The sequence below is a fragment of the Delphinapterus leucas genome, chromosome 9 (genome assembly GCF_059928025.1).
Source record: "Delphinapterus leucas isolate spDelLeu-1000000601 "Yukka" chromosome 9, BTC_Dleu_Yukka2, whole genome shotgun sequence".
Lineage (NCBI taxonomy): Eukaryota > Metazoa > Chordata > Mammalia > Artiodactyla > Monodontidae > Delphinapterus > Delphinapterus leucas.
In genome coordinates, this window is record NC_143137.1 from 86247757 (window position 1) to 86272226 (window position 24470).

The following is a 24470-nucleotide window of genomic DNA, read 5'->3' on the forward strand; positions in this document are numbered from 1 at the left end:
TGCAGCTACCAAAGTAAACTGGTTGGTCCTAATAATTTATGAAACTGGTCTTTTTAATAGAGGCTTTGAGCCAATCAGGGATCCAAGAGGCCACGTTCCAAATAGCAGAGGGTACTTTGGATAGTATCTGCCATCTTTGACCACAGAAGTGAATTCCCTGTTCAATGTTGGAGGAAATATGAATATAGGACTGGGAGGCTCCGGGATCTCAGAGGTCATGCTAGATATGGGTTAGAATCATTAATCAAAGGAAAGATTCCCCAGGTGTACAGGGATTAGTGGAGAAGGAACTAAATTCTCTATCAGCATTTTCATTCATAGTATCCCATTGAACAGCAGAGTCTTTGAAAATAAAGCACAGAGCCCTGTAGTACACAACACACACACACACACACACACACACACTCACACACACACACACACACTCACTCTCTCTCTCTCTCTCTCTATTTAGATCCTTCCAAAGATACTAAGGCTCTCTGAGTAAAACTGTAGGTCTCTCCATCAAATACACCTGGCAAATTGATCAGGCATTTATATACTTCCTTATGCAAATACCACAGGAATACCATTCAAACCACAAGTAAGGCATATCACTACATACATTCAGACCTAAGTGAGAAAAATACTTAGGATGTATTATTTTCAGTCAGAACATATTAAACTCCTGAACTTCTTCTAATGTCTTTTTCAAGGCTCAGGTATATCACAGAAACATAGAAGAAAATAAAACAAGTCGGGCTTCCCTGGTGGCGCAGTGGTTGAGAGTCCGCCTGCCAATGCAGGGGACACGGGTTCGAGCCCTGGTCTGGGAAGATCCCACATGCCGCGGAGCAACTAGGCCCGTGAGCCACAACTACTGAGCCTGCGCGTCTGGAGCCTGTGCTCCGCAATGGGAGAGGCCGCGATAGTGAGAGACCTGCGCACCGCGATGAAGAGTGGCCTCCGCTTGCCACAACTGGAGAAAGCCCTCGCACAGAAACGAAGACCCAACACAGCCAAAAATAAATAAATAAATAAATAAAATTAAAAAAAAAAACAAATGTTCAACTACAATTGGTGTCTTTAAAAAAAAAAATCTGTGAAAAAAAAATAAAATAAAACAAGTCAATTATAACTCAGCCTTCTCCCTACAAGATATTGTTCAGTTCCTACTCTCTAAGCAAGAACAAAGATAGCCATAAACTCCATAGTTAGCTCAAGGTCAGATTTCAGGAAAAATGTATCAATATAACCTAAAGCAGCTTGGAAGTGATTAAAAAACCAGTTTCAGAAAAATTTCCTGGCCAGAATGTGAGTCAGGAACTTTCTGTAAAAGGAAGAAAAAAACCTACTTACACACAGTTTCCTTGGATGCACCTTCCATGGCCACTGCACATATCTGTGCAGCCATCCCCGATATAGACATTATCTATTGCCCACGTCTGCTGCTTGTCAAAAGGAGCTGGTTGATGCCAACGGAAACGAGTGGCTTGGGACCTTTGAAGAAAAAGAGAATTATAATGAAGGATGTGGTGGACAAGAGAAAGTGTTCTGGTATGTTTGAACAAGTGCATGGAGGAGTGTTACACAAATGCACGTACATCCTCACCTGTGTTCCGAAAAATGTATTCATTACGGCTAATTCTTTGCCAAACTTTGATTAAGAAAACCAAACCAAACTGAACTGCAATAGCTTGAGAATATACTGTGTTGGCCGAAAAGTTCATTCGTTTTTTTCCTTAAGATGGCTCTAGTACCGCTTAGCTGTCTTTAACTTCATTTGAAACAATTTTGTTAGATTGTACTGGGACAGCTGTCGTATCAGTGTGGCAGAAGGTAGTGGAACAAAACGGTGAATATGTTGTTCAGTAAAGTTCTTGGTGAAAATAAAAAAAATGTGTCTTTTGTTTTTACTTAAAAGCTGAAGGAAAGTTTTGGCCAACCCAATATTTTAGGCCAATGAGCTTTCTGAGCCTTGTAAAAACAGACTAAAACAGATACTAAAACTAGTGCTAAAATCAGTAGCCTCATGGGACCAGTGAGCCCTGAATTTTGTGTGGAAATCATTGTGGAAGGACAACAGGGCTGCTGCCAAGCTGTATTTGCACTTTAGGAAAAGATGTTTGTCCTTGAGCAGCCATAACCCCTCTGCATTTGAGTCGGGGAGAGGATTTCAACTCCTAAGCGCTCCCTAAGGCCAGACACTTTTGTACAGGAGGCACACTGGTCAGCATTTATGAGGAATTCTCACAATGAGAGCCTTAGGAAGACTGGGGGTGTATATCAGAAGGATCAGTGAAACCCTAGATAAGATAACTGGACAGAGAAGAGAGAGGATAGTAAGACTCTGTTAGTAAGGATAGAAAGGATAGTAAGCTCTGTTACTCCCAGACTTATTTTATATTGATTTAAATGCAATGTAAATAAAACCCAAACAGAGATTCTCCCATTCTGGAGAATATATATTTGCTCATTTGCACAGCTTGGGGGAGAGTCTTGTTCATAAGGACAAATAAACTTATGTGTTTAGGGACACTAGATGGCAGTAAAATCCAAACAATGCCTGAGGCTCAAGTGAGCTTGAACATTCAAAGACCTTGGAGGAAATAATTAGCCAAAGCAACTCCTGTTTTATGGATTTATATACTTTTCTCATTAAGAGATATGTTAACCACTTGACTGAAAGATACCTGTTTTAGGCAGGACCAAAGACCAAATAACAGCAAGGATTTAAAATTTTCCAACTGAACACATTTATATTAAGTTTAGAAAATAGAAAAGAAACAACAGAACTCAAATCTTCACTCTGAAAATAAATCGTTCAGTTTGATATCTATTTGCTGAGCAGCTATGCACTCATTTCTCCATAACCTATCTTGCTCGCCAGCTCCCATCTGTTCGTCTCAGCAGAGAAACGTCTACCTAATACCCTCCTGTCACTTGCTATTGCATTTAACTTCAATCCCAAGCTCCTCCTTGGCCCACAAGGCTCTGCCGGAGCTCAGCCCTCTCCTCTGGTCCCTCAGCCTCCCTTCTGGAGCCCGGCTCCTCCTCTCAGCTCCTGAAGCTCCCCCAACTCTTTCCTGCCTTCTGCTGACATGTTATTCCTTTCTGCCCGGTTAACCTCTGTGTGTCCTTCAGGTCTCAGAGGGAATGTCAGGTCTTCACAGAGAAATATTCTTTCAGATCCCTTTAAAAACTACATTTCTTCCATAGCAAATGGTTCTTTTCCTTTCATAGTATTTATCACAAATTTAGTCATATATTTATTTACATATGTATTTCTTTTTTTTTTCTTTTTTTTTTTTTTTGCAGTACGCGGGCCTCTCACTGTTGTGGCCTCTCCCGTTGCGGAGCACAGGCTCCAGACGCGCAGGCTCAGCGGCCATGGCTCACGGGCCCAGCCGCTCCGCGGCATGTGGGATCCTCCGGGACCGGGGCACGAACCCGTGTCCCCTGCATCGGCAGGCGTACTCTCAACCACTGCGCCACCCGGAAGCCCTGCATATGTATTTCTTAAATGTCTGTCTCTTCCTCAGAAAAGTTGTAAGGGAGGAGGGTTAATCTCTTTTTGTTTAACATTGTACACTCAGTGTACAGCACCTAGCCCTTAGTAGGTGCTCTAAGGTGCAGTGAGCTGGTATTCTCAGAGTAAGTAATATGAAGATGCCCCCGCTGTGGTTGTGTAACTCAGTGCTCTGCTCATCAGTTAATTTTTAATGACTAAGTTTATTAATAGCTATGCCTGGTACATGCAGCAACATCTTATAAATAACATAGTGGAATATCGTATTTCCCATAGGACATCATGACTTGGATTTTAATAACAAGTCAACACTTACATACTTATTCTGTCCTATAGATTATATGTTTCTGAAGGGCAGGAAATATCTCTGTATTCCTTCAAGGAATACTGTTTTATATCTTCAGTGTGCATAGATAGTGGGCAAGTAATAAGATTTCCTTGTTCCCCTAATATTTTATATATGCTCCATTACCTTTAAAATTTTTTAAATTGAAGTATAGTTGATATACAATGTTTCACGTGTACAGCAAAGTGATTCAGTTTATATACATATATTCAGTTTTATATATATATATAGGGTTGGCAAAAAAATTCGTTTGGGCTTTTCTGTAACATCTTATATGTTCTTTTTCATATTCTTTCCCATTATAGTTTATTATAAGATATTGACTACAGTTTCCTGTGCTATACAGTAGGTACTTTTTTTTTTTTTTGCGGTACGTGGGCCTCTCACTGTTGTGGCCTCTCCCGTTACGGAGCACAGGCTCTGGACGTGCAGGCCCAGTCGCCATGGCTCACAGGCCCAGCAGCTGCAAGGCATGTGGGATCTTCCTGGACCGGGGCATGAACCCATGTCCCCTGCATCAGCAGGCGGACTCTCAACCACTGCGCCACCAGAGAAGCCCCAGTAGGTACTTTTTAAAATCTATTTTATATATAGTACTGTGTATCTGTTACTCCCAAATTCCTAATTTATCTCTCCCCCCTCCCTTTCCCTTTGATAACCATAAATTTGTTTTCTATGTCTGTGAGTTTATTTCTGTTTTGTAAATAAGTTCATTTGTGTCATTTTTTAAGATTCCACATATAAGTGATACCATATGATATTTGTCTTTCTCTTTCTGACATATTTCACTTAGTATGATAATCTTCTGGTCCATCCATGTTGCTGCAAATGGCGTTATTTCATTCTTATTTATGGCTGAGTAATATCCTATTGTGTGTGTGTGTATATATATATATATATATATATATATATATATATCTCACATCTTCTTCATCTATTCATGTGTCGATGAGCATTTAGGTTGCTTCCATGCCTTGGCTATTTTAACAGTGCTGCTATGAACATTAGGGTGCACGTATCTTTTTGAATTAGAGTTTTTGTCTTTTCCAGATATATGCCCAGGAGTGGGATTGCTGGATCACATGGTAGCTCTGTTTCTAGTTCTTTAAGGAAACTCCATACTGTTCTCCATAGTGGCTGCACCAATTTATATTCCGACCGACAATGTAGGAGGGTTCCCTTTTTTCCACATCCTCTCCAGCATTTATTATTTGTAGACTTTTTGATGATGGCCATTCTGACAAATCCATCACCTTTTATTAAAGCTCTTATCATGTTTTAATAAAAGTGCCTATTTATGCATAGTTTCCTCTGTTGGATTATTCTCCTTACTTACCATTTTACTGTTGGTGACTCCGATAGATGGGGCTTCATAAACCTTTACTGAAAGAATGTTTAATTGGCAGCAATAAAGGTGGCCAGAAAGAATCAAATAGGAGACGTCTTGAGAGTGGTCGGGCAGGGGCTGGGGGTCAGTGGTGGAGAGGGCAGTGATTTGATGACTGTTAAAGGCGGGGGGGATCTTCCTAGCAGTTGGGAGATGGCAGAGCTGCCTAGCATGAGGTGACCCTACCCACCAGAAAGACAAGATCCAGCCCCACCCACCAGAACACAGACACCAGTCCCCTCCACCAGGAAGCATACACAAGACACTGAAGCAGCCTCACCCACTGGGGGCAGACACCAAGAACAATGGGAACTACAAACCTGCAGCCTGTGAAAAGGAGACCCCAAACACAGTAAGTTATATAAAATAAGAAGACAGAGAAACACGCAGGAGATGAAGGAGCAAGGTAAAAACCCACCAGACCAAATAAATGAAGAGGAAATAGGCAGTCTACCTGAAAAAGAATTCAGAGTAATGATAGTAAAGATGATCAAAAATCTTGGAAACAGAATGGAGAAAATACAAGAAACATTTAACAAGGACCTAGAAGAACTAAAGAGCAAACAAACAATGATGAACAACACAATAAATGAAATTAAAAATGAAATCAGTAGCAGAATAACTGAGGCAGAAGAACGGATAAGTGACCTGGAAGATAAAATAGTGGAAATAACTACCGCAGAGCAGAATAAAGAAAAAAGAATGAAAAGAATTGAGGACAGTCTCAGAGACCTCTGGGACAACATTAAATGCACCAACATATTCAAATTATAGGGGTCCCAGAAGAAGAAGAGAAAAAGAAAGTGTCTGAGAAAATACTGAAGAGATTATAGTGGAAAACTTCCATAACATGGGAATGGAAATAGTCCAGCAAGTCCAGGAAGCGTAGAGAGTCCCATACAGGAAAATCCAAGGAGAAACACGCCAAGACACATATTAATCAAACTATCAAAAATTAAATACAAAGAAAAAATATTAAAAGCAGCAAGGGAAAAGCAACAAATAACATATACGGGAATCCCCATAAGGTTAACAGCTGATCTTTCAGCAGAAACTCTGCAAGCCAGAAAGGTGCAGAAAGGAGTGGCATGACATATTTAAAGTGATGAAAGGGAAAAACCTACAAGATTACCCTACCCAGCCAGGATCTCATTCAGATTTGATGGAGAAATTAAAACCTTTACAGACAAGCAAAAGTTAAGAGACTTCAGCACCACCAAACTAGCTTTACAACAAATGCTAAAGGAACTTCTGTAGGCAGGAAACACAAGAGAAGGAAAAGACCTACAAAAACAAACCCAAGACAATTAAGAAAATGGTAACAGGAACATACATGTCGATAATTACCTTAAATGCAAATGGATTAAATGCTCCAACCAAAAGACACAGACTGGCTGAATGGATATAAAAACAAGACCTGTATATACGCTGTTTACAGGAGACTCACTTAACACCTAGGGACACATACAGACTGAAAGTGAGGGGATGGAAAAAGATATTCCATGCAAATGGAAATCAAAAGAAATCTGGAGTAGCAATTCTCATATCTGACAAAAGAGACTTTAAAATAAAGACTATTACAAGAGACAAAGAAGGACACTACATAATGATCAAGGGATCAATCCAAGAAGACAATATAACAATTGTAAATATTTATGCACCCAACATAGGAGCACCTCAATGCATAAGACAAATACTAACAGCCATAAAAGGGGAAGTCGACAGTAACATAATCATAGTAGGAGACTTCAACACCCTACTTTCACCAATGGACAGATCATGAAAATAAATAAGGAAACACAAGCTTTATATGATACATTAAACAAGATGGACTTAATTGATATTTATAGGACATTCCATCCCAAAACAACAGAATAAACTTTCTTCTTAAGTGCTCATGGAACATTCTCCAGGATAGATCATATCTTGGGTCACAAATCAAGCCTTAGTAAATTTAAGAAAATTGAAATTGTATCAAGTATCTTTTCTGACCATAACACTATGAGAGTAGATATCAATTACAGTAAAAAAAATTAAAAAATACAAACACATGGAGGTAAACAATACACTACTAAATAACCAAGAGATCACTGAAGAACTCAAAGAGGAAATCAAAAAATACCTAGAAACAAATGGCAATGAAAACACAACGACCCCAAACCTATGGGATGCAGCAAAAGCAGTTCTAAGAGGGAAGTTTATAGCAATACAATCCTACCTCAAGAAACAAGAAAAATCTCAAATAAACAACCTAACCTTACACCTAAAGCAATTAGAGAAACAAACAAAAAACCCCGAAGTCAGCAGAAGGAAAGAAAGCATAAGGATCAGATCAGAAATAAATGAAAAAGAAATGAAGGAAACAATAGCAAAGGTCAATAAAACTAAAAGCTGGTTCTTTGAGACGATAAACAAAATTGATAAAACTATAAGCCAGACTCATCAAGAAAAAAAGGGAGAAGACTCGAATCAACAGAAATAGAAATGAAAAAGGAGAATTAACAACTGATACTGCAGAAATACAAAGGATCCTGAGAGATTACTACAAGCAACTACATGCCAATAAAATGGACAACCTGGAAGAAATGGACAAATTCTTAGAAAAGCACAACCTTCCAAGACTGAACCAGGAAGAAATAGAAAATATGAACACACCAATCATAAGTAATTAAATTGGAACTGTGATTAAAAATCTTCCAACAAACAAAAGCCCAGGACCTGTTAGCTCTACAGGTGAATGTGATCAAATATTTAGAGAAGAGTTAACACCTATCCTTCTCAAACTCTTCCAAAATATAGCAGAGGGAGGAACACTCCCAAACTCATTCTACAAGGCCACCATCACCCTGATACCAACACCAGACAAAGATGTCACAAAAAAAGAAAACTACAGGCGAATATCACTGATGAACATAGATGTAAAAATCCTCAACAAAATACTAGCAAACAGAATCTAGCAGCACATTTAAAGGATCATACACCATGACAAGTGGGGTTTATCCCAGGAATGCAAGGATTCTTCAATATACAAATCAATCAGTGTGATAAACCATATAAACAAACTGAAGGATAAAAACCATATGATCATCTCAATAGATGCAGAAAAAGCTTTTGACAAAATTCAACACCCATTTATGATAAAAACTCTACAGAATGTAGGCATAGAGGGGAACTACCTCAACACAATATAGGCCATATATGACAAACCCACAGCCAACATCATTCTCAGTGGTGAAAAACTGAAACCATTTCCACTAAGATCAGGAACAAGACAAGGTTGCCCACTCTCACTGCTATTATTCAACATAGTTTTGGAAGTTTTAGTCACAGCAATGAGAGAAGAAAAAGAAATAAAAGGAATACACCACTGTAAAGCAGTTACACTCCAATGAAGATGTTAAAAAATAAAAATACAAACAAAAAACCATGGTCCACACCCCCCCCAAAAAAGGAATACAAATCAGAAAAGAAGAAGTAAAACTGTCACTGTTTACAGATGACATGATACTATACATAGAAATCCTAAAGATGCTACCAGAAAACTACTAGAGCTAATCAATGAATTTGGTAAAGTAGCAGGATACAAAATTAATGCACAGAAATCTCTTGCATTCCTATACACTAATGATGAAAAATCTAAAAGAGAAATTAAGGAAACACTCCCATTTAACACTGCAACAAATAGAATAAAATACCTAGGAATAAACCTACCAAAGGAGACAAAAGACCTCTAGGCAGAAAACTGTAAGACAGTGATGAAAGAAATTAAAGACGATACAAACAGATGGAGAGATATACCATGTTCTTGGATGGGAAGAATCAACATTGTGAAAATGAGTATACTATCCAAAACAATCTACAGATTCAATGCAATCCCTATCAAACAGCAATGGCATTTTTCACAGAACTAGAACAAAAAAATCTCACAATTTTATGGAAACACAAAAGACCCCAAATAGCCAAAGCGATCTTGAGAAAGAAAAGTGGAGCTGGAGGAATCAGGCTGAGTTCAGGCTATACTACAAAGCTACAGTAATCAAGACAGTATAGTACTGGCACAAAAACAGAAACATAGGATAAAGCAAAAACAAAAACAGGATAAAAAGCCCAGAGATAAACCCACGCACATATGGTCACCTTATCTTTGATAAAGGAGGCAAGAATATACAATGGAGAAAAGACAGCCTCTTCAATAAGTGGTGCTGGGAAAACTGGACAGCTACATGTGAAAGAATGAAATTAGAACACTCCCTAACACCATACACAAAAATAAACTCAAAATGGATTAAAGACCTAAATGTAAGGCCAGACACTATAAAACTCTTAGAGGAAAACATAGGAAGAACACTCAATGACATAAATCACAGCAAGATTCTTTTTGACCCACCTCCTTGAGAAATGGAAATAAAGACAAAAATAAATTAATGGGACCTAATGAAACTTAAAAGCTTTTGCACAGCAAAGGAAACCATAAACAAGATGAAACGCCAACCCTCAGAATGGGAGAGAATATTTGCAAACGAAGCAACTGACAAAGGATTAATCTCCAGAATATACAAGCAGCTCATGCAGCTCAATATCAAAAAAACAAGTAACCCAATCCAAAAATGGGCAGAAGAACTAAATAGACATTTCTCCAAAGAAGATATACAGATTGCCAACAAACACATGAAAGAATGCTCAACATCATTAATCATTAGAAAAATGCAAATCAAAACTACAGTGAGGTATCATCTCACACCAGTCAAAATGGCCATCACCAAAAAAATCTACAAACAATAAATGCTGGAGAGGGTGTGGAGAAAAGGGAACCCTCTTGCACTGTTGGTGGGAATGTAAATTGATACAGCCACTATGGAGAACAGTATGGAAGTTCCTTAAAAAATTAAAAATAGAACTACCATATGACCCAGCAATCCCACTACTGGGCATATACCCTGAGAAGACCATAATTCAAAAAAGGGTCATGTACCACAATGTTCATTGCAGCTCTATTTACAATAGCCAGGACATGGAAGCAACCTAAGTGTCCATCGACGGATGAATGGATAAAGAAGATGTGGCACATATATACAATGGAATGTTAGCCATAAAAAGAAACGAAATTGAGTTATTTGTAGTGAGGTGGATGGACCTAGAATCTGTCATACAGAGTGAAGTAAGTCAGAAAGAGGAAAACAAATACCGTATACTAACACATATATACGGAATAAAAAAAAAAAACCTAGGGGCAGGACAGGAATAAAGACACAGATGTAGAGAATGGACTTGAGGACACAGGGAGGGGGAAGGGTAAGCTGGGACCAAGTGAGAGAGTGGCATGGACATATATACACTACCAAATGTAAAACAGATAGCTAGTGGGATGTAGCTGCATAGCACAGGGAGATCAGCTCAGTGCTTTGGGACCACCTAGAGGGGTGGGATAGGGAGGGTGGGAGGGAGACGCAAGAGGGAGGGTATATGGAGATATACGTATATGTATAGCTGATTCACTTTGTTATACAGCAGAAGCTAACACAACATTGTAAAGCATTTATACTCCAATAAAGGTGTTAAAAAAAAAAAGACAACATTATACAACAGAGAAGCTGGTGATTCAGTGTGAATTTTCTGTCATTCATCAGCATTTTAACTTTGGAATGTGTTTTTCTTTCTCTCCTTTTGTTAATTAAATAAATGGCTAAAAAAAAAAAGAACTTGTAATTCCCTTGACTATTTCTCCATGATTAACCCAATAATATTATGTTTAGTTACTTGGTTTTCTTAGAATAAGACCTTTTCTTTGCAGTTACAGTAGTTGGGAATATCATTGAAAAATATCCTCCTACTCTAAATTTGTTTACCTGCCAAAAGGTACAGACTCCTCCAACCCCATTCCATCACTCCAGTCCTTCCACAATCTTTTTCCCCCTTCTTGAGCTTATCACCATTCCTTTAAACTTCCTGCACACATGGAATAGCTTCTGTGCTGCGGCTAAAACCACCTGGCTTCCAAAGTGTAGTAGTTAATCTTTAAAGACAGTGGTATCAGCCAGGTCATTAGGGCCAGTAGAAGAGAATGGATCATTTTCAAACTGTGACTTTAAATAGCCAAGTCACACCTGAGCCTTCCAGTGGCAGCTCCCACACCCCATCTTTCTTGGTGGATTTGGGTTACCTGCCCTTCCACTGACTCACTCTGGTTCTCAGGTGACATTTCAAGAACGATGCCACTTGAGTCACCTTTTATTTTTAGGTCTGGGGTTAGTAAAGGAGGAGAAGAAGGCATATTCAGAGTAGGGGCTATGAAATTGATTTTGGCATCTTCCTATTTTTTTCAGCCTTTCTCAAGAACGCCTGGCATCCTCCCTTTCTGTTTCTTCTCGGACCATATCTCTTAGGCAAGCAATAAAGATGTAGTACTAATACAGTGGTTAAGCCCATGGGCTCTGGCACCAGACAAGCTGTATTTATTTCCAGTATCTCACTGAAACTGTTCTTTTGAAGGTCATTGACTATCTCCTTATTGAAAACTCTAGTAAATTTATTGTGAAACTTTCTTCTTCTTGACTCTATGTAGCATTTGTCACTGATTTGATCTATCCCTGCTTGATATTCTATTTTCACTTGGCTTTTGGATACCACTTTATTCTGATTCTCCTTCCTCCTTGACTGCATCCTCCTGGTTCCTCTAATAGCTATTTCCACTCATTCTGCTATTAAATTTAGGGATCCTTTCTTTTTAAATGCTCTCCTCTGGAGAGCTGCTGCAGTTTTATAGCATTGCCTATGACCTCTATGTTCACGCCTTCAAGGTTTATTGTCTTCCCCTGGGCTCCAGTCTTCATAGCTCTGTCAAAAGGATATTTCCATCACATTTAATTCAGCATCTTTTGATTAAATCTGCTGTACTGTCCCTCCTGGAATCAGCTTCAGCTCACTCCTCTCTTCTTCTCACCACTTTCTCAAGCTTCAAACTTTAAAGTCATCTTTTGATGTGTGCAAGGGAGAAGAAGTTAGTGACTGAGTTTTATCAATTCTTTCTCTGAAATGTCCTATAATATCTACTTCATCCCCCTCATGTTAGCTGTACCCCAGATCCTTGTTACTATGTACAGTCATTATCACAATGCCTTTGTCTTTCTCCTACTTGAGTCTCTCTTTTCTCCCAATTTTTTTTTCTTGGAAGAATTAGTCTCAGCTCAAAACTCACCATAGTTCATTTTCCCTACAAGTCTAAACCCCTTTGCCTTGCTTCAATGCTTACTATAAATTACCCCAACTCTGCTAACAAACAACTTCCCATAACTTACAGATACAAGCTCCCTCTTTAATCAGCAACCTCTGTGCTTCTCCCAGACTCACATGCCCTGTTCACATTGTTCCCCTAATTTAGGATGTTCTTTTCCTTACCCACCTAAGTCCTAGCCATCCTTTGAGGCCAGGGTCCATCTTTTCCCGAATCCCTAACTCTGGCATTCAACACTGTCTCCCATCTCTCAATACCTACAGCATTTCCAGCCCATTCCTCAGTGAAGCTCTAAATTTTACTCAGCATGTATTATTTTTAAGTTGTTTATTTTCCCATAATCAGATTGTAACCTCCTCCAGGGCAGAAACTTAAGATAGCGTCCTACCATTACTATGGGCTCACTCTTTTTAAGTTAACTGAGGACGACTTCTTAGTCTGACTGAAGTCTGGTAATAAACTTGAGCTATGGTTAACAAATGTGATTATGTAGTTAACTCATAAAAGTAAAAACGACTTACATTTCAGTAAATGTTTACAATGTCCCAAACACTTCCAGGCACATTGATTAGCTTTTTATATGGTAAAAAATATCTTCATTTTTCAGATAAGGAAACTTAAGCTTAGGGACGTGAAATGACTTGCTTAGAAGCTCACAGGGCTGAAAAGTGGGAGCCCTCCACTAAACTGCAATACTTTCTGGTCTTTTTCTTTTCTTTCTTTCTTTCACGAAGATCTAACTTCACCAGTGTAAATGGGGAGGATTAGAGACTACGATTCTATCTACCCCAATTTATTTAGGTTTCAACAGAGCAATGTCTGGAGCACAGTGTGACGTATCTTGTGTTTAGTCTCACTGGTGCTTTCCTGATGAAAAGCACCAGCATCCGTTCAGTTTTGCAACTCAGAGACCAGGGAGTCATCTTCGACATTGCCCCTTCCTTCACTGTCCCACATGCATTTCATCATTAAGCTCAATTTTATTGCCTCCATCTCTCTTGAACTTCTTCACTTCTCTTCATGTCTGCCACATCTTAGTCTAAGCTACCAGCAGTCACTGTCTCTTAAAGGGCCTCCTTACATCTACTCTTATCCTCCCCAATTTGTTCTCCAGTTAGAATAAGCTTTTCTGAATGCAAATCTGATCATGTCTCCCCATCCCCAAGCATTTTAGCAGGCTTCCAGCATCCATATAACAAGCCCCTAAATCTTTTTTTAAAATTAATTAATTGATTTTTGGCTGTGTTGTATCTTCGTTGCTGCACATGGGCTTTCTCTAGTTGTGGCGAGCGGGGTCTACTCTTCGTTGTGGTGCGCGGGCTTCTCACTGCAGTGGCTTCTCTTGCTGCAGAGCACGGGCTCTAGGTGCGCGGGCTTCCTTTGTTTGTGCCTCACGGGCTCTAGAGAGCAGGCTCAGTAGTTGTGGCACACAGGCTTAGCTGCTCCATGGCATGTGGGATCTTCCTGGGCTCGAAACTATGTCCCCTGCATTGGCAGGTGGATTCTTAACCACTGCACCACCAGGGAAGTCCAACAAACCCCTAAATCTTTAGTATGACCGACTCTCCATGGTCTGACACCATCTTACACCTCACTCCACTTTCTCTCTTGGTGTCTGATCCATTATATCAGCATCTCAAATATGCCTGCTTCCTCCTACTACAGGGTGTTATCTTTACCTGGAACACCCTTCCCCTTCCCCTTCTCCTAGTTAACTCGTATCCTTCCTTCACATCACACTACAATTATTTTCTCAAGAAACTGTTCCTTGACCTTCTTGACCAAGGCAAATCTCTCTATGATGTATAATCTCTTAGCACCATGCAAGTATCCTCCATCACTTATCAGAGTTGAATTTCATATTTACTTCTCTGATTACTAGTGATTTCTGGTTAATACCTCTCTCCCGCACTAGACAAAAAGTTCCTTGAGGCGGGGCTAAGTTCAGCCTCTCACACGGACCTAGGTAATAATGAAATACTTAAAAAATACTTGTTTAATGAACGGCTTAATGCATGAATAATCACTACTGATGACTACTAGTCATTTCAGTTTGGTTAATGGTTTGATGTCAATTTGTGGACACCCAACCTCGGTTGACTGTTTCCACCACTGTGCCAACAATACTGGGAGCCTAGCTCTGTGGTCACATGATAAGTGAGTGGACAAACTACAACTGGCACATTGTCACAGTCACTCCTAATTCCTACTTAGCTCATAGCTTTAAGTTGTCAGCATCAGGTTTGTTTATAGTGAAGAACTACAAACTAAAATCCTCAATTCTGTCCTGGCAGATGACATAAACACTGATGTCCCAGTATTTTACAGATGTTGAGGCAGTAAGTTCAACTCAGAATAAGGAAGCACCGCATTTAAAAAGCAACTGGATGAAAGAGCAGATATAGTATAGATTAGCTATCTTGAGTTTGAGGCAAAATGCTCTGAGTCTGGTACATTGTTCTAATGATCTTTGGCGCATGGCAAAGCACAGTTAGAAGGGGGTCTGGCTTGGGTTCCAGCCATGCTCGTTTCTTTCTGAATTACCCAAAGGGCCTTGTTATAAAGCAGTGTTGCCTTTAAGACCATTGTACAACATGAACTTTGAGGGTAATATAATAAACAAACTGCATATTTTCAATATGATTACAAGATGAAATGCATGCTCATCAAATTTTTAAAATATCATTTGAAAGGGTCAAAATTTTTATGGGTATGTGTAAGAGACAAAAGATAGATTAAAAGATGAGGATTAATTATTTTTCTTGAGTAAAAGACTCAAGGGCATAATAATGAGCAGGAGTATATCTTAGAATGTCGTTTGTTTGCAAAATGCTACCATGTTGCTGGGTAATAATTCACAGAATTCATAATGACTTAAAAGACTACCACCTTAATAGAGTTTTTTTTTTTCTATTTTACTTATTAAGATCGCCTTAATAATTCATGCATGGCAATACCTTTAACGAGCAACAAAATCTCACGTATCTCATTTAAACTTGGCAACTCTGCTGACAGTTGATATAGTCTTGCACCCCTGAGCCAGCAATTGTACAGGAGCCCTAGGCTGTTAGTAGGTGAACCCATCCCATTTATGATAATCCCAGGAGAAGTTAAGTCCTAGATGAACGGCTGAATTTTACGATCATTTGCTAGGAAGATTTATTCATTCTTCATTTGTGGGGAGGTGAGAGAACAATAATGAGCCCAAACTATAACTCCCGTTCCACAGACGGCATTGCTGGCTTTGCTTCTTTCTTAACGGCAGCAACTGATTACCATTTTCTACTTAGATGGTGAAAAGAGAGAGAGGCATGTAACACTATCCCACTAGGCAAGGTGAGTTCTCTGCTCTACTCAAGCAGGAGCGCAAATACACAGATAGTTTAGACTTAACTTCTCTACCAGCATCTACCAGGCAGTTTTATTAAGACACTGTCATTTCTTAAAGACACAATGAAGGAGCATTTACAATTGTTTCTCACATAAAAGAACATTCCAGGTGATAATTCTCAAGATACTGTTCAAAATAAAATTTCAAAAGCAGACAGTAATTTTAATACACATTTTTATGCTACATCCGTTTATATGATACCACTCACTGCTATATTTACAATAGTCTGACTGACAGAAAATAGACTCCATTTAAATCCATTAAGACTTGTTCTTGGCCTAGTGACTTAAGTTGGAGAAGCTCACTGAGCTGGCCACTGTTTCCTTTCATATGCCATTTAAAAAAATATTAGAGTTAAAAGTCAGAAAAGGCCTGGATTTAGGGAAAACACAGGACAATGTCACCACAAAAACTGGTTTCTTTTTTACGTATTAAGGTCGCTTTAATAATTCATGCATAGCAATATCATCAACAAGTAACAAAATCTCATGTAACTAATTTAAACTTACTGTGCTGAAATTGGACATGCCAAATTATATCACATTCGGGTTCACTACATGCAGAAACATCCATACCTGGTGTAAGGTGGGAGAGGCAGAGTAATTCTGGTCCATTTGTTGAAAGTATCTGACACCAGGATTCGCTGCAGGTGATAGCGATTGCATTCAACATTGGTAGGCAGACAGTCCCTTACCAATGGGTGCCATGACAGTCCAAGGTCTACTGAGTATTCCAACTCAATAGCTGAAACAGGAAGCATTATTCTGGTTAGAAATACATATCTGCAGATCCAGGAACCATAATTACTTACGTTTTCATATGTTTTAATTTCAATCAAATATCATTTGATTTTCCCCAAATGTATTTCCTGGTTTTATTTTTTCCTCTGTATATTACTAGTGATTATTTTTAACTTTCCATATTAAAATAATTTTTCTGTTAAGGGGATATGATCAAGTGAAACATAAAGTAAATTTTCCTGAAGCACTTCTTTAATTGCGAAATTTTCAGAACAATTCTAACAAATCTATTGCTTCACATGCAGTTAAAGCAATAATAATAATAGTTATAATTTATATATATTTATTATTTAATCTAATAGTTATAGGATATATATTGTATAAAAACATTATATAAATTAGATATAATTTATGTATTATAATAACTATATTTTGTCTGTTTATTTAAAGGTTAACATACAAATACAGAACGTAATAACCATATGTTATAATGACTACTTTTTAAATAGTTAAAAATATTGAGCAGCCTTCTCAAAATTTAAGCATTCTATAGGGATCCTGACCAACTTATGCCAAACTTTCTCTGGTATAGGTGAAACTCCTAAGAAATTGACAAATCGGGCTTCCCTGGTGGCGCAGTGGTTGAGAGTCCGCCTGCCAATGCAGGGGACACGGGTTCGTGCCCCGGTCCGGAAAGATCCCACATCCCACATGCCATGGAGCGGCTGGGCCCGTGAGCCATGGCCACTGAGCCTGTGCATCCGGAGCCTGTGCTCCGCAACGGAAGAGGCCACAACAGTGAGAGGCCCGTGTACCGCCAAAAAAAAAAAAAAAAAAAAAGAAATTGACAAATCTCTTTTGCTTATATATCCTGCTTTGTTGTGTTATGGAATATACTGGGAAATCAGAGAAGCATAAAGAGGGAGCTGAAGGCCATGTAGTTCGTGCCAAAGCAGGAAGTCAGGCTGTGGGTCTTATGGAAAGAGATTTCTTTCTTTCCTTTCTCTTCTTCCAAAACATTCAACCTACATGCTATGTTTTATATTTCTCTCTCTGGTCCCTTCTTAAGACTTTATAAACTACTTCAGCCCATACCTCCCTACTGAAATTTCCTAAGACCATGATTCTCAGTCTTGGCTGCACACTGAAATCGCCTGGGTACCTTTAGAAACTACTGATGCCAAAGTCCCACCTGCAGAGATTGGGGTTTCACTCTTGTGGGGCAGGCCAAGGTGCTGGGAGCTTTTAAGTTTCCCAGGGGATTCTCCCATGCAGCCAGCGTGGGACCACTCACTGGTCCTGGTGGCCTAAGTTTCCTGGTGGCCTTTTCTAGTTAAATACAATGGCCTGTCTCAGTCTTCATTGTTCTTGCCCTCCCTACAGCCTTGGACATTATTGATGACTCCCTGGTTCTTGAAGCTTTCCTTTCGTTTAAAGGACATTATTCTGAATCTCCTGTCTTATTTCCCTCTGACTTCTGTGCTAACTAGCCCAGCTATGGGCATCTTTCCAGACTCCATTTCTGGCCTTCTATTCTACACCTGTCTTCCTTGGGCTTCAACTGTTATCTCTGTGCCCAAATCTCCCAGTTTTACATCTCAAAATTGATTTTATTCATTCAGCAAATGTTTATTCAGCCTGGCATTGTCCTGGATGCTGGCATACCGTGATGCACAGTATAGACAAAGTTCCTGCTTTCTACACTGCAAGCCCTCCGCACTAAAGGATACCACCACTTAAAACTGTTTTCACCAAACTAGAGAAAGACTCATCATTGTCCCTCATAAATAAACATCTCTTCTTAACTACCAAATGCTATCAGTGACAATGCTTTTGCACTAGTTTTCTGGGTTCAGAATTTAGAAATTATTTTAGAAATTTTACTCCTTTCTTCTTTACCCTCTATGTTCAACATGTCACCTGGTTTTGAGGTTTGCTGCTTCTTTCCTTTTGGTTTGCAGTGTCTCATACTAGTTTTATCCATGCCCTTTCTCTTCATGCCACGTAATTCAGGTTTTCATCACTTCCTACAGAGACAACCACTGACACTTTTTTGTTGGGATTCTTCTCTACCCACCTTCATTGGCTCCTGGGCTAATCTCCCTAAAACCCACCATGCCACTCCCCTGCACTTGTGCCCTCTTTTTTTTTTTTTTTTTGCGGTATGCGGGCCTCTCACTGTTGTGGCCTCTCCTGTTGCGGAGCACAGGCTCCGGACGTGCAGGCTCAGCGGCCATGGCTCACGGGCCCAGACGCTCCGCGGCATGTGGGATCTTCCCGGACCGGGGCACGAACCCGTGTCCCCTGCATCGGCAGGCAGACTCTCAACCACTGCGCCACCAGGGAAGCCCTGTGCCCTCTTATTCATGACCTTGTCAAGCACAAATTCCTGTGCCTGCCTTTTAATGCCCTTCTTAATTTGCTGCCAACTCTTCTTGGCCACTTTCCTCTTTCATTTTTTTATTCAGTTCCATCCTTTCAAGAGGTTTACCCAGCCTACAGAAGAAAGCACATGTGACTGGGCTTATGAAGGCAGAGTTTCAGTCCTGGTTCTGCTGCATGCTGACCATGTCATAACTCACCTCCCTGGTCTCTAGCTGACTTCCTATGCTAATGAAGGAGTGGGTGTCTAGGACCCTGAAGTCCCTATCTATTTTCAAAATTAGCACTCTACTCTCCTCCGTTGGATGCAAATATTATCTGTTCAGGCTGGTCTGCTCATGGTTTACCCATGGACCAGGAGAATCCCCGCTTTATGCTGCCAGCCCAGCCTGGGGTGTCCTCTCTTCCCCATTCACCCTTCAGATTCACTCCAACCATCAATGCCCACTTGGGACTTAGCTTCTTTGTGAAATCTTCCCAAACTTCTTGGACTGGCCATCCATTGATTATCTCTTCCTCGGCTGAACTCTCATTACATTTTGCATTAGCACCACTCCATACAGCACTGGATTTAGTCATTTATTGGACTCACTTTCTGAAGTATCCCCTCAACTAGACTGTACCTAGTGAAGACAGGCTGTGTACCTTATACTTTTCCAAGTTCCACCTTTACTGACTAGTTTACTGTTGACTGATTGAGTCTGAAGTAGAAAGAGTTCTTCTGGGCTTCCTTCTTAGATCTGTCCATTAAATTCAGACTAATGGAAATATGAAAAATCTGGATTTTGCAGGACCTTGGAAGTAACCAAGTTCTCCAGATTTTGGACCGCAAGAATCTAAAACATTCTAGTGTGAACATTCTAGTTTGGATCTCTTGGAAGAATAGTGATACTGGGTGGTGAAAAACCCGAAGGTCCCCAGAATCCTGACAGATCTGCAAATTCCAGTGAAGGGTCCAAGTATGCAGAGATGTCAGTTTTTATAGCTCCTAAGATAGGCTCGTGTGTGTGTGTCTCTGTGTGTGTGTGCGCGCGCGTGCACGCGTGTGTAAGGTATGCATAACCTAGAAGATGCAAACTGGTCACAATCACGGTGGTTTAGAATATGCTATGACCCACGGTGGCAGAAAGTATCAGACAAAATAGGAACAGCAAAATTTCATGATTCCTGGGAGATGGAAAGGAGACAATAACTGGACTAATCTAAAGCCCTATGAATTAAAACCCATGTAAATACAAATGTATGTGTAAATCCTATCGCTTATTCTGACATTCTCTATATGACGAGAGCCCTTTATTCTGTAAATATGATCCTTAAAAAATCCAGATTTATAAACGGAGATAAATTGGGGGCTATTGTTTATAAAAGAAGTCTTCATGGACATATGCTTAAAAATAAGCTCACAGTCTGAGGTTTTAAAAAATAAACGTCTAAAACTCAATTTACACACAGCATTTTCAAGAATGCAGTTAGGTTTTGACCGAAAGCACACTTGTGTTTTACTTACAGACTTCTTGGAGGTGTAGTATAGTCCTTTGACAGAGGCAGCCTTGGATGCCCATTTACACTTCTCTGTCCCTCTACCTGGAAAGGGAATACTTACCATAACAAGAGTCTGTGACCGAGCAGGAGGCGGCAAAATCTATCTGTAGGAATGAATCCTCATTCACAGCAATGTCTGTGGTGACCACATAACGGGTGCTGGCCTTTTCGATGAAGACTAGGGCATCACCAGTAGAGCCACACACAGGCATCTTGGTGCCTCCGGGGTGAAGCAGCCATTTCCTACTGTCCAGAGTTGTGAAATCATCCTCCAAGACTGTATTACCAGAAATATTTCCTCCAATAAGAATCTGAAATATATTTTTTAAAACACAACTTTTCAGTTTGGTTTCGAGATAGGAGAAAGTTCATTTCTTTTTGTTTGTTTGTTTTTATCTGTCAGATCGCTCAGAACTGGCGTTATACAGCAAGCTTAATGTTAGAGGGCCTTTCAGCATGCTCCTGTTTCTGTGGTCTGTTTGCCCACCTGGCAAAAAGCTACAGAAACAAATCGAAAGACTGACAAAACCATTCACAGCCTTCATGGGCCAAATTGTGCCTTTGGAAACTACACGTACCCAAGCTGGGAACGCAATGTTTGGCTTACATTATTTTCCATGTAAAAATTCTATTTAAGGACATTTGTACCCTAAGGCATTTCAGTTCCAATTCTTTGCATGGATCCTACCTTCTGTTAACAGGTTCTTTGAGTTCTATTTGATATGCGTATTATTATGTATGAAGATCCTTCAGAACTGTCCATAAGGATGTTAGGGAGATTTATTTATTTTTTTCTTTAAAGGCTAGGAAAGAGGATTGGGCAACTACTGCATGTGGCACCAATGCTAATTTGCACATTTTCCTTTTCAGAGAATTATAGCCTTGTATCATGCTTGATAAGGTCCCTCTATCCATATGGCAGAATCCTCTTATGAGCAGAACCTGGGCCTTCTGTTGTGTCGTTTGTTTTTATAGGCTCAGGCAGTTGAAGGAATAGAGAATGAAAGGAACCTAAATGCCACATCTAATCTAGCCGTGTGCCCTTGGGTAAGTCACCCAACTGTGGGTACTGGGCTTCCTCTACTGAGCGAGGGGTTGGACTAACCGCTTTCTAAAGCCATATTTGGCTCAAGTGACAACATTGTAACAGTTAATCCTGAAGGGACTGACCTGGTCGATTACCCAGGGACTGTAGAAGTGCCCATTTTCAGATGGTTGCCACCAGCGGAGACGTGTAGAAGCAGAACGGGCTTTCAAAGGTATCTCCAGGGCTATGTACCTGCCCACATTGCTGGAGTTGCTGAAAAGGAACTCTTGAAGGAGACTCCACGAGAGGCCACCATTGAGAGAATACTGTAGAAGCACAGGTTGGCTCCTGGGGTCTGGAACACCTTTACCACATCCCAGTCTCATGAAGAACTGCACAAATCTGATGCGAGTAAAATCTACTGTAGACTTTTACTTGAGTGAAAATTCACACCATTAACAAAAGACAAGTGCACAGGATAATAGGGGGAATGTATAGCTTTAACGAATATCATGATTTAACCAAGTCCGAAGCAATTGTTTCAAAGCCTGACTTCCCTTTTTAATGTGAAAGGGAGTTAATAAAATGTGAAGTCTGAAAAAGGGTATTCTGTACCCATATTTATATTTGGCACTCCTCCAGAGGGGAGAGTCTGAGGGAAGTGAGCATTCACTGCACCCTCTGGCTATTCTATAAGAAGATGGGAGGGGTCCAAAGGCTGTCCAAGTTTGGGAGTGTCTATTGCTATCTATTCAAGATAAATTCGTATCCTTGTCCTTAGTACCTGAAACTGGAAGAGTGTAATCAATGTTGTTTATGCTGTTTATTGGCAAAATCATCCATTCCCTGGTTCTACCAGTAGTTTTCCAGATCTCATATTGTTGGTTTTGTGAGACACATTTAAATTCACCAGTTGTAGCACCTCCCTGTGAGAGGCCAGGCATCTTTTGCAAGAGGTGTGTCGAACCTGAGCCTCTTTTCTGTCTTTTGCGCCAGGGGCAGGAGGGCATGAGTGTGGGGTGGTGGTGCTGGTGGTGGGCTGTGCCAGGCTCTGACTGTTGCTGGGTCTGGGATGGATGATACTGGCCATCGAGGACTGTGGCAGTCAGCCAGTGGCAATCTTCCCAGCTGGCAGGGAGGTGGACAGAGTGGCAGCAACCAGCTGGGGTGCCAATGAAAACCAGCTCACATGTTATCTTTGGCAGGCGAACTGCTGGTGCCTGGTCTGGCCGCTGTGCTGGCTGGTAATGCAGAATGAATTTCACATGCAACCCAACACACATACCCAATTATGGATGCATGTCAAACATATGAAATATATTGGGGCTTACAATAAAAGTTTGCAGTTCCATATATAAAATCATGCACTCTTCATGGGTTCCTCCCCTCCCCCATCTCCACTAACTGGGCATTCATTTACCTCATAACCCTGAGAAAATTGGGATTTTATATGGAGGTCAATATATGCAAATCTTATACAGCATGCTACTGAGATGAGATAAATAATGGAGCTTTTAACATTGGATTAATGACAAAAATACATGGTTAGTGCCTTGTGAAGTTTATATCTATAAAAACAATAATCACTTACAGAGAAACACTTTTAGCACATTGTCTACTTGTATTGGGAAAATGTTTATATTAATTTATAGATAAACCATGTTAGAATTACTTGGAAAAATCTAATAATTTCTAAATTAGAGAACTCAGCTGCCAATGATAAATCTTAAATAAAGAGAAACAAACTACGTGCATTAAAATAGGATGGAGATAAATAAAATCTTGCTTTCTATAACTGTAAAATTATTATCTCATAGATAAGAGTTGTATTTTCTATGAAGCATGATCAAATTTATAATTCAATAAATGAAAGATTTAGGAGGAAGAAGAGGATAAATATGTTACAGTGTATGTTAAGATACTCTGAAATGTTTCAAAAGATGAAACATGATTTCTTTGTTCACTGGCAAAAATAGGTCAGGGTTCCATTTTATACATGTTAAACTGTATTTTCTATTTTACTGGCTAAGTTTTTGGCTCATCAAATGATCAAGGGATACACATCTTGACAGGACATAATCCTCTGAGCCAGTTTAAAATGTTTGTTTCTGAGTGACTGTGCTCAATTTAGAAAATGAGTGCTTTGAATGTATGAGCAAATCATTGGAAAGAAATGCTTATAAACAATAAGGCTACACTTTAGATGTTCTTAAATTGCTAATGGATATAAAATTAACTGTGAATAATTTGTGCATGTATTATATTTCAATTAAGCTTTCTCCTAAGAATGGTAAAGAAATTCTACATAGTCCAAGTGCTAATGAAATGTATTCTGTAGAAGGTGGATAAAGAAGATGTAACATTACTTTCTTGAAGTTAAAGTGAGTTAAATGTTGTCATTTCCTAGTCATCCACCATGTAGAAGACCAGGTATAAACCTCTGTCCGTTTAGCTGTGTTTCATTTCTGATCCAGTTATTGTTCAAATCTCTCTCAGTTTTAGAATGGAAATTATATAAATTGTGTCTTAATGGAGTCTTTGACAAGAGAGAAGCTCAGCATTTACAATGGAAGGCCTTGTCCTTGAGATCTCTGTTTCTTTCTGATTTGATTATGTTCTGCTACTTTATATTACAAGGTGGCTCTTCAACAGCATTTAAAAATGATTACCTAGCATGTGATAAATCCAGATCTCGTGTCATCAACATGCGTAAGCCATCTTCATTGAAAAAGAGGTTGTTTCCACTGGAAAGGATTCCACACTTCCGAGATGGCTTTCCACCACTCATTAATAAGAATCTATCAGATTCTAGCTGACCTGAAAAAAGTGGAAAATGTGGTTTACCTATGACCCCAAATACAGTCATATTATTTTTTTAAAGGAATTTAGTAAGTGCTTTGTGCAGTTTTAAAATAT

At 39.6% G+C, this 24470-nt stretch overlaps 1 protein-coding gene across 2 annotated transcripts in view; it reads right to left on the bottom strand.

Moving 5' to 3' along the window:
• RELN (reelin) overlaps positions 1–24470 on the bottom strand; it is a 527392-nt gene that overhangs the window by 39835 nt on the left and 463087 nt on the right. For both annotated transcript variants that reach the window (XM_022554391.3, XM_089917770.1), the window contains 5 exons: positions 24224–24371; positions 21698–21956; positions 20589–20838; positions 16439–16607; positions 1339–1479 (listed from right to left, as the gene is read on the bottom strand). In XM_022554391.3, coding sequence (XP_022410099.1) covers positions 1339–1479; positions 16439–16607; positions 20589–20838; positions 21698–21956; positions 24224–24371 — 967 coding nt within the window. The remainder of the gene's footprint in view (positions 1–1338; positions 1480–16438; positions 16608–20588; positions 20839–21697; positions 21957–24223; positions 24372–24470) is intronic.